The sequence below is a fragment of the Apium graveolens genome, chromosome 4 (genome assembly GCF_009905375.1).
Source record: "Apium graveolens cultivar Ventura chromosome 4, ASM990537v1, whole genome shotgun sequence".
Lineage (NCBI taxonomy): Eukaryota > Viridiplantae > Streptophyta > Magnoliopsida > Apiales > Apiaceae > Apium > Apium graveolens.
Genome location: NC_133650.1, coordinates 247,039,902 through 247,051,277, shown reverse-complemented (window position 1 = coordinate 247,051,277; position 11,376 = coordinate 247,039,902). Strand labels below are relative to the sequence as shown.

The following is an 11,376-nucleotide window of genomic DNA, read 5'->3' as shown; positions in this document are numbered from 1 at the left end:
TGGCATCCAAATTAAATATCAGTTGACATTCAGAAACGGTGGATGTTGTGAGAATTTTTGCAAGTTTACGCACACCCAACGAAAACACCCTCACATTTGTGTACATAAAAATGCACGAATGGAAAGTGCATTACACCAATAACACACATTAATACACAATTTAAGGATGTATGCGGATATTATTACAACCAGCTTTGTAAGTTTTGAGCATGCTGCTAAATTCCATCTGGAATTAGAACGATAGAGCCTGATGTTTTCCTATTCTCAAGATCAGCATGTGCTTGTGCTGCCTCAGATAACGGATAAGTGTGATTTACACGAACCTTTAGGACACCTGATGCAACATTAGCAAACACTTCCCCAGCAGCTTCCAGCAGTTCATCACGTGTTATAGTGTAATTGAAGAGAGAGGGCCTTGTCAAAAAGAGAGATTTTGGAGCAAGAGCAGACAAAGGTAATGGATCAGGGGCGCCAGAAGACTGCCCAAAGCTCACCATGTAGCCGCGTGTTTTTAAGCATGCCAATGACCCCTGAATACCATATTTTCAAGATAGAATTTACCATTAGAACTGTACATTGTTTAGTTTCATTAACTTGAAATGACAAAAAAACAAATTCAAAGTTGTATTCAACTGTAGAAGACATCAAGGATACAACATTGCTTAATCGCATATATGACTAGATGTGCATGCCTAGGCTAGTGTGGTAAATTGGTAATCAACGTGATGCTTATACACATGCAAATAACTATAGTTACAGTTTCAGCTCTGAATATCCCAAATTCCCAATGAATATTGCACCTTCCTTTTGACAGTAGATTATATTTAAGGATGAAAACCAATTACCTCAAATGTGTCTTTTCCAACAGAATCATAGACAACTTCAACACCATTTCCTGATGTTATCTCTTTCACGCGGGTGACAAAATCTTCTTCTTTATAAAGTATGACATGGTGACAACCATCCTCTTTAGCCTGTGCTGCTTTCTCTGTTGTGGAGACGGTTCCAATAACTGTAGCACCTAGGGCATTTGCCCACTGGCACAGAAGAGATCCTACTCCACCTGCCGCAGCATGAACAAGAACTATATGTCCAGGTTCAACCTGGAATACAAGCCAATATGAGTCTCATGCCAGACGACGCCGTAATGCTATCAAAAGGAACACCACATAAAGTATGCAAACAATGATTTCACTTCTTTTGTCAGACAAGTGATATTTAAGGTGAAAGGCATGCCGAGACACAAGTCCCTCCAAATCCAAGGCAGAAATCACTAACGCGAGGCGAGCCTTTTAAATATTAAAAGTAAGACGCAAGTTTTAAAAGTTTTTAAATACATATAAACAAAATTTTAAACTCAATAAGTATCAAATTATAAATATTAAACAGTTATCCCTGAACCAATTGCAACTTAAACGAGGTGAGCAAATAAAGATATAAACCTAATTGCAAAGTTAAGGTATTACATATTCTACACAGGTTCACCAAGGGACCTCCCTCTTTAGACAGTATAAGTGCATCTTATAATCTTATTAATATTCAAGAATCATGATAACAAGCCCATTATAGTGATGCTTACTTGATGGTTATACACGTCAGAGGAGGCGCTTATCTAAGAGACTAGGACGTGTACAGGGGCATGGCCCACCCAAGGACAAAAATCAACAAAAAATTTATTCTTCTAGACTATTATATCCCCCTCCCAACCCTCCAATATTTTTCCAGGCTCAACCAGTGGTAATACCCCATTACTAATGATAAGAACAACATATGAACGAGGTTGCTGATCCATATAAGTGTCAGGTTGTACATGTGAATGTATAGGATCTTCACTTTCAGTCATTCTTTACATAGCGTATGACCATATGAGCCATTAGCTTGCAATTTCAGACATTTCAAACCTCAACCCCCAAAGAAAAAAATAATAATTATATGCTACCTCCAATAGTATGGTCGAAGCTCATCCCCTGGTAATACCCCACTGCTAATGATTAGAGGATCATATATACTAGGTTTCCAACCCATACAAGGGTCCTACATGCATATACAGAGGATTTCCCTCTCAGTTCACATGGTATATGACTATATGAGCCATGATCTTGTAACTTGATTCATCCCCCCACCCTATTATTATTTCAAATATTCCTTGCTCTTCTCTACTTAAACTACATTATCTTACGGAAAATTTCTGATGATAAGTAGAGTCATGAGCATAGATCTAATTTTGAAGTTTACATGTACTAACAGTTATTCTCCTCAACTTATGAGTGCTAACAAATGGAATGTTGGATCATGACACAGATCAGAAATGAAAACATCAGGCATTTCTGAAATTCACGTACATCAGGTATTTCTGAAATTCACGTGGTACGTAAACTTTGAACTATAATAGGCTAAATTAAATACATCGCGCCATTTAAAAGGTAAGAACTACTGAGCCACGAATGAAGAGGAATGGGCAAAAAAATAAGGAGCTAATTATTTAATCATTAACTCCATCTTATCTAGAAACTAATTACCCAGACAAATTGACGGATTGACATCTTACGTTTAATATCTAGATCATAGAATTGGACAGGAAAAACAAAATACAACTAAATTTGTTTTGGACCTTCGAAATTTCATTTGTCTCCAATTTTGGATGTACCTTTGGTACATCTTGAAAGGGATTCCCAAGTAAAGGCAAACAGCGAGGAAACTCAAGTAATATATTCAAAGTTCACGTACCTTAAAACAGCGACGCACAAGAAATTGAGCGGTCATTCCCTTTAGCATCACTGAGGCTGCAATAGCAGGATCAATAGAAGAAGGAACTGGAACCACTCTGTCAGCTGGAAGAATCTGTTCTTCAGCGTATGATCCCATTGGATTTCCAGCATACGCAACAAGGTCACCAACTTGCCTACCAGTTAGCCCAGGACCCACAGCTTCCACAACACCAACTGCCTCCATACCTGCAAGTAGAGCCAATACTAATTTAGTCTTAACCTATAGTTAGCATCCACTACTGTGGAATTGAATCTTATATGCTTGAGAATAAATGAAAGAACATCTTGAAACAATTATTTTCCTGATTGTTCAATATGTGAACATCCAAAAGCAAAAGGTGCCAAGAAACAAGACAGTTTTCTGAATAACGCCATGGATTTTATAAATATGTACTCAATATTCATTAGACTTACAAATAACAATATACCAATAATGTTGACTATATAGAAGAGATAATCAGTGACGAAGACAATTAGTAACATAGATATTGCATAGGCAAAAGATAAAATTGCAGAACGTATACGTAATATGTAGTTGTTGCATATATACTGACGTGTGTTATAATAGAGGAGGTCGAGTCTCTTTAAATAGGTAAAATCATCTTGCACTCCAAGCTTGATGCCATGCTACACCATTAATAATCTCAAGAATTAGTTCATTTATTTTATTTTCCAATGCAGTCTTATAGGGACATTGGTAGGTGCGAAAAGAAGATCTCTACAATAACAGTTTGTAACTATAATATTTACAACTGGAATTCATCAACGACGTAACCCTGCATGTATGTGCTATCTGTCGTGTGTGTAAAATTTTGGTGAATAAATTTCTAAATTTTGCAATGAATAAAGATATTTAACTAAAGGGACTGATAAAGTAGAATTAAGACCTTAGCAATAGGAACAATAGCAGTGATGCGTTTTACACGATGAAATACACAAATTATTTTACTTAGCCTTTAAGGACATATCCAGTATTTACGATGGAGGTTGCTGATTACACATTTTCTCCGCACGTGGTCTGCCTACACATGAGATAATCTCCATAAAAGGAGTGACCTCACAATTTTGTACATTAATGTGTAAAGCTACTAAATCATTGGGAATCTACCCTCAATCACAACTAACTTTTGATAGTCGATAATCCTTCCTGTTAAGAAAAGTAAAGACTAATATTACCTTTTTGATACTGTTCTTTGGGTAGTATATCGTCATTTGGCAGAAGTAGTTCAAGTATCACTCGCATAACAGATGCATTCTTGGATGTATAAGATTAAGAAAAACATTACACAGAGTATGAATCTCTGCTACTTATTAAATTTTGAACAGTTTTTTCTGTTACTACTATAAAAATTATTTTGGATAAGTTAATAAAGTACTAAAGTGAATCATAAATTTTTAAACAGCAATGCAAATGGAAAATACATTCAGGACTAAGGAACTGCAAATAAAGCATACTGATACATGTCCTAAACAGAACCTAAAAAATCTATTTATCGATTTAAGAAGCAATTAGACATGTTATAGCACGTACAACATACTCTAACAGCAAACCTGGTGTAAAGGGCATTGTAGCTGCCTTGTAAACCCCTTTCCGAAAGTATATATCAATAAAATTTAACCCAATGGCCTTATTTTTTACCCTGACCTCTCCATCCTTAGGTTCTCCAATTTGTACATCCTCCAATTTCAGGACCTGTCATCGGTTTGACACAAATTAAGTCATTGATTCAACACAAGTAAAGAATTTAATGTATGGTAGTACAATTACATATAACAAGCAAGCATAACAGTAGTTTTGTCCTAGTTGTAACATAACAAATGATAATGAGTTGTTTCACAACAGATGATAAATGATAAATAAAAGGTACACAAAGGGCAACATACTTTAGGGTCTGCTTAAGTAGTAAAACAATATGATGGAATGCGACACAATGCAACATAATCGAAGGAGATGAAATTTGAAGGGAAGCAACGTACCGTAAATATGTTTGGAAAATAAAGGAGCTGTTTATAAACATAACCTGGTTTGGCTAATCAAATAAATGGAAAATAATGTACTGCATTTCATGATACTGAAAAATTTACTCTTATACATCATCACAATTGTTCTTTAGATAGATACAGTCATACAACTCAATTATCCAAAGCGAAGAAATAAAATGATTGCCCTTGCGTTACTTTAAGGAGGAAACAAAAAAAAATAGTAAGATTTTAAAGTAATCTTCCATTAAACCCCCCCCCCCTCCCCCCTATAATACTCTCTGGTCAAATGATTAAAAGGATATATAACATTCACTTCCGTCAATCCAAACAGACACTAGTCTCTATATGTCATTCATGTACTCTTAGTCTTAGCACAGATAAACAATGATCGTTTGTAGACCCTAGCATTACAGTATAGTTGATTGCTCCTTCTTACCAAAAGGGAGTTCTAACTACAATGAAGGCAGAGTGCATGAGTATTTTAATTTTCGTAATGGACGATCAAATCTATATATGCATATATGGAACTGATATATCCAGAGATGAAATATTTGCACAAATTACAGTCAACTATTCAACTCCTAAAACACTTAATATTTGTAAGAGCCAATTAAAGAAATTAAAATATTAATGTACTTCGAAGCGTTGACGTCTTGATCCCTTGCAGAACTGAAACATTGTTAATCCATGTATGAATCCTAATCAAACTCTCTCATTACAATCATCAAACTAAACACTGTAATTAACACAACTCAAAAAATACAGTAATTAACAAATTATAAAATTCAAAATGAAATATAAATTTTAGCTGTTATTGTGATCTCTCTCTCTCTCACACACACAGAGAGAGAGAGAGATAGAGAGAGAGAGAGACCTCGTGGCCACCAATTTGATGAACCCTAATTGCTTTAACCATGTCTGTAACAACAGCTGATGAAGAAATTGAAAGCGATGGGATGAATTTCAACTTGCTGCTACTGTTTCCAATAGTAATAATATTGTTAATACAAACTGATGATGATGATAATGACGACTTTGACTTTTGAGTCAATGACACAAATTGAGGGATTTGTAGTTGTATTAATCTCATCATTTTTACCCGCTGATGTTTTTCCAAAGTTAAACTTAAACATCTTAATTCTTTAAGGGTAAAAAAACATGTTTTCAGCGGAATGAAGATAAATACTTTAATTAAAAATTATAATTTTATATTAAAAATATTTAGAAATGTATTCTTTTAAAAGTAAAATTAATTTTATTAAAATAAGTATTACTTTTAGGTGTCGAAGGGCACTGACTCTTTGATAGAGAAATTCCATGTCTGAAAGGTAAATTACCCTTCTTGGAGTCCTGCATGTTAAAACGAGCTAATACGTCATCTATGTAGGGCTCCTGAGATAAATCCAACATTCTTTTCTTGCGATCCCTTATAAGTTTGATCCCAAGGATGTATGCTGCTTCACCTAAGTCCTTCATTTCAAATTGTTTGAACCACCATGCCTTTATTGAAGACAACACCTTAACATTGTTTCCAATGAGTAAAATGTCATCAACATATATTACTAGAAAAATCACTGCATTTCCCTCACATCTCTTATACACGCATGCTTCGCTTGGACTTTGATCAAATCCATACGACTGGACTGCCTGATCAAAATGAATGTTCCAATACCTAGAAGCTTGTTTAAGTCCATAAATAGACCTCTTAAGCTTACATACAAGATGCTCTTGGCCTTCTTTAATGAATCCCTCTGGTTGCTACATATAGATGGTTTTTTCAAGACTTCCATTAAGGAAAGTTGTCTTGACATCCATTTGCCAAATCTCATAATCGAGATGAGCTGCAATAGATAAAAGAATACGGATTGACTTAAGCATGACTACCGGCGAAAATGTTTCCTCATAATCGATACCTTCTTTCTGAGTATACCCTTTCGCAACAAGTCTTGCTTTCCAGGATTTCACCTTTTTATCTAATCCCCTCTTTTTCTTGTAGATCCACTTACATCCAATAGGTTTTATACCTTTGGGTGGTTCCACGAGCTCCCAGACCTGATTAGAATACATTGATTCCATCTCAGATTCCATCGCCTTTTACCAATGATCTACATCTTTGTCTTGTACTGCCTCTTCGTATGTACGGGGATCATCATCATGTTCACCAGAGACCAAGTCTGAATACTCTCCCAAAAACATGAATCTATCAGTCTGTTGAAAAACCCTCCCACTACGACGAGGCACTGGTGCGGTATTAGTGACAGATTGTACATTTTGTTGTGGTTGTTCTACTTGTAATATAGCTTCATGGTTATTATCTGTCCCTCCCACTAGTTCTTCTAAAATAACACTACTCATGGGTTTGTGATTCATTATATAGTCCTCCTCTTAAAATCTTGCATTGGTGCTAACAATGACATCTCGACTCTTCGGACTATAAAATAAATAACATTTCGTTCCCACGGGGTAGCCTACAAACAACTTTACTTTTGTACGAGATTCTAACTTAGTCGCGTTCTTGTTCAGCACATATGCTGGACAACCCCATATCCTAATGTGTCTTAAACTCGGTTTATCCCTGATCCACAATTCTAAGGGGGTTTTAGGAACTGACTTAGAAGGTACTAAGTTCAGAAGATAAGTTGTTGTCTCTAAGGCATGTCCCCAAAATGACTTGGGTAAATCCGAATAACTCATCATCGATCTAACACTCTCTAAAAGAGTCCGGTTCCTTCTCTCTGCTACACCGTTCTGCTGGGGTGTGCCTGGTGCAGTTAACTGGGATTATATCCCATTTTCTGATAAATATTCCTTAAATTCTCCAAGCAAGTATTCGCCACCACGATCTGATCGTAGTGAATTGATACTTTTATTAATTCGCTTCTTCGTTTTAGCTTTGTACTCTTTGAACTTATCAAAGCACTCAGACTTACGGCGCAACAAATAAATGTACCCATATCTAGAATAATCATCAATAAAAGTGATGAAATACTCATAACCACCTCTTGCTTGGATATTCATGGGTCCACATAAATCAGAGTGAACCAATTCTAACACTTGTTTGGCTCTATTCCCCTTTTCCTTGAAATGCCTATTAGTCATTTTACCTTCCAAGCAGGATTCACAAACTGGAAATGGCTCCACTGCCAATGAGCTTAAAGGCCCGTCTACTACCAGTCTTTGAATCCTCCTCAAGTTAATATGACCTAATCTAAAGTGCCAAAGATATGTTTGGTTCAAACTAGAAGGTTCCTTTCTTTTAGTAGAGTTAGAAGACGTGTTGTTCAATTCCCTATATTGCAGTTGCAGTGCAGGTTGACTAGGATTAATTATATACAAATTGTCTTGTAATGTACCGGAACATATAATTCGTTTATTCATCATAATAGAAATATTACGATCCAAACAAACATTATAACCATCCAAAGCAAATTTAGAAACCGAAATTAAATTCCGTCTAAAAGAAGGTATATAAAGACAATTGTTCAAAACCAAAATCCTATCAGAACCAAAAGATAAATGAATAACTCCTACTGCAAGTACTGCTACTTTCGTAGCATCTCCCATGAACACGTATATCTCACCATCTCTAAGCATTCTGGATAGCTGGAACCCCTGCATAGAATTACAAACATGATCAGTGGCTCATGTATCTACACACCAAGTGCTCGTAGATATAGCCGCTATAAATGTTTCTGTAACTAGAGAAAAAGACATACCAGTATTGTTTGTCTTCTTAGGAAGAGGTAAATCCTGTTTCCAGTGACCTGACTGTTTGCACCCGAAGCATAGGGCTGTGCATTCGGTTAAAACCGAACCGAACCGAATTTTTATTCGGTTAACCGAAACCAAATTGTGGGAAAAATACTACCGAAAATCGAACCGAAATATATTTGGGTTGTAACCGAACCGAAATTAATATTTCGGTTATTACCGAAAACCGAAATTAAAAAACCGAAATTTAAATAAAAATACAAGAAATGCAGAAAAATATTCTAAAAATTTATTTAAGTGTAGCAGAAGACGACGTCGACAAGTATTACCCGATCTTCAACATTGCAGAGAAACATTCATAACGTCCGATGAGTGATTTGTTTAGTGGCTGGAGATCAAAGTTTTTTATAGCAAGTAAAAAAGGCCTATAACTCCTAATGTCCTTAAATCATGTAAGAATGGTATCATTCTTTTTTATGGAACATAAACCTTTGTATAAACCTCTGTATGGATGGTTAGGTAGAATCTCCGTTCCTTTTAGAATGAGAGAGATGATAGTTGATTTGAGAATTGAGTTAGTAAGTTGTTTGAAAGCATACTGGGTGTATCTGTGTGTATATTGTTTTATTATTATATTAATATTTTATATTTTTTAAACTATTCGGTTATATATTCGGTTTTTCGGTTAACCGCGGTTAAAAACTGAAATACCGAAAAACCGAATTTCAGAATTTTTTCTACCGAAAACCGAACCGAATTATATATTTTGGTTAACCGAACCGAAATTATTTCGGTTATTCGGTTCGGTTATCGGTTAACCGAACCGAATGCACACCCCTACCGAAGCACTTTCCTTTAGGCTTTTTCACACCACCTTGAACTCCCACTGCTTTCACAGCTTTCTGTGTCTGAGCTTTTTTCTTCTTCTTAATACCTTTCGGCTTAGAGGAAGAACCTTTCTCAACCACATTCACTTGAACACTCTGCCGAAATAATCCTTCAGCTGTCTGAAGTTCTGTCAGCAGTTACGGGAGACTATACTGCCTCTTGTTAATGTTGTAATTCAATGGAACTGCTCAAAACTCTTGGACAAGCTCATAAGGATAATGTCAATCTGGGTTTCCCCGTCAAGTTCAGCACCAAGGATCTTTATCTCATTCAGATGTGACATCATCTTGAGAACATGATCCCTTACAGGTGTTCCTTCAGCCATCTGAGTGTTCATTAAAGCCTTTATGGCTACTTGCCTAGCAGCCCTATTCTGATCTCCAAAAAGTTCCTTGAGATTAAAGAGCATATCCGAAGCAATGGCCATAGACTGATGTTGATGCTGCAAAACACCCGATATTGCTGCCAGAATGTAACATCGCGACATCTTATCAGCCTTAATCCACCGCTTATAATACTCTTTCTCATCTTCAGGAGCATCAGCAGCAGGTTGATCATGCTTGGATTCATAAGTGCAAAACTTGTACTCCTCAGCAGTCAACACAATGTCCAAATTTCGTTTCCATTCAATATAGTTAGGTCCGGTAAGTTTGTTATCCTTAAGTATGGTGAATAGTGGATTAAAGCCCATTTTATCCTGAGAATCATGCATAAAAAACATCACATTACACATAAAAAGGGTGCATTAAATATTAAGACCTACTGATTCCTCTAACAATTATTAAAATTAAATGCACTAACATCTAAACATCATAAGTTTCTGGTACGCCACGATGTGTAACATGTATACCACCTAAATTTGTTTAAATGTTACTTCGGTCCTATTACTAAACAATATGCCACGTTGGGGTGGTCTATATTAATTTTCATAGATAAGTGTATACCATCATCAAATCTTAAATTATTCGAAATCTATGGAACTTGGTACGCCACGATGGGTGGCGTGTATACCTTCCAATATTCATAATTTTTCCTTGAATAGAATACTTCAATTCAATATTCATCAATGGTTTGATTTCCAGGTAGTGGAGGAGTCACATCGGTCTCACTTATTACCCACAGCCTTACAAGTTCGATGAACCCGTTTTTGACAAAATCGCCCCATATCAGAAATAAAGAAAATTCGTATTTATTCCTTGTTTTTAAAACTTATTAATTTAAGAAGTTTGTTCTAGTAATTTCTATAACATTCTAGACACCATAAATTACATGCCACGATGGGTGACGTATATATAATTTATATTCGTCTTTATATTAAATTACATACAAACAATAATGGAGACCATGGGATTTAATTTCATATTAATTCCCTCTCCCACTTAGTATTTACTTTGAGGATTTTAATCTAGATGCATCGTCATATGTTATTTCTTCAAAGTCCATATGTATTATAACAACACAAAGAACACATAACATAGCAGCATACTATCATGAATAAAGTATTAATAAAAACATCCATATGTCCATATCATTCTAGCATGCTAAGGGTTAGTATCACATGGCATAACAACAAAGACAAGAAACACATAGTAGCAATAATCAAGAGAAGCAGAAATTATATAAAACATAATAAAACACATCCACTATAATGGCCCCGGAAAAATAGCTTCGAATTCATCATTCAAAAAATTCTGGAAATCTTCGAGAGTCCGGTTGGAGGCCTAAACAGCCTCAAAACGCCTTTAAATAATGGGTCAATGGTCTTTTGACCCTTTGAACCCTGATCGTTATGTTCTGCCATTTCCGAAAAGGTATCGTACGTCCAAATTGGACATCGTATGCAAAATCTGCAGCCAAAACAACGAAGCACCCCGAAAACAGAATGCAACAGCGGAAAATCTCTGTTTCTTGCAGCTCCGTTGATCAAACAATTACATACAAAATAATACAGATAAACCAGCCTATTCTATTACATCAGATCATAATCTAAAACAATTACAAATTGATTGACAAGATTACAAGATTA

General features: G+C 35.7%; 1 protein-coding gene across 2 annotated transcripts; it reads right to left on the bottom strand.

Annotated features, from left to right (window-relative positions):
- LOC141720782 (uncharacterized) lies at positions 1 to 5,879 on the bottom strand. 2 transcript variants are annotated; one of them, XM_074523391.1, is made up of 5 exons: positions 5,626 to 5,879; positions 4,320 to 4,461; positions 2,728 to 2,954; positions 846 to 1,103; positions 1 to 530 (listed from the first exon to the last, which is right to left on the bottom strand). In XM_074523391.1, the coding sequence occupies exons 1-5, from the start codon at positions 5,842 to 5,844 to the stop codon at positions 216 to 218; spliced, it is 1,161 nt and encodes a 386-aa protein (XP_074379492.1). In that variant the 5' UTR covers positions 5,845 to 5,879; the 3' UTR covers positions 1 to 215. The 2 variants fall into 2 exon arrangements, with proteins under 2 accessions (XP_074379492.1, XP_074379493.1); XM_074523392.1 differs by lacking the exon at positions 5,626 to 5,879 and adding an exon at positions 5,388 to 5,576.
- Positions 5,880 to 11,376: the final 5,497 nt, after the last annotated feature.

Excerpts from the sequence above, each read along its gene's own strand:
- LOC141720782 (XM_074523391.1), bottom strand. The coding sequence starts at position 5,844 with ATGATGAGATTAATACAACTACAAATCCCTCAATTTGTGTCATTGACT. Across the intron at positions 2,955-4,319 it reads TACAATGCCCTTTACACCAG|GTATGGAGGCAGTTGGTGTT; the intron begins GTTTGCTGTTAG and ends CTCTACTTGCAG. Across the intron at positions 1,104-2,727 it reads TTGTGCGTCGCTGTTTTAAG|GTTGAACCTGGACATATAGT; the intron begins GTACGTGAACTT and ends CTTGTATTCCAG.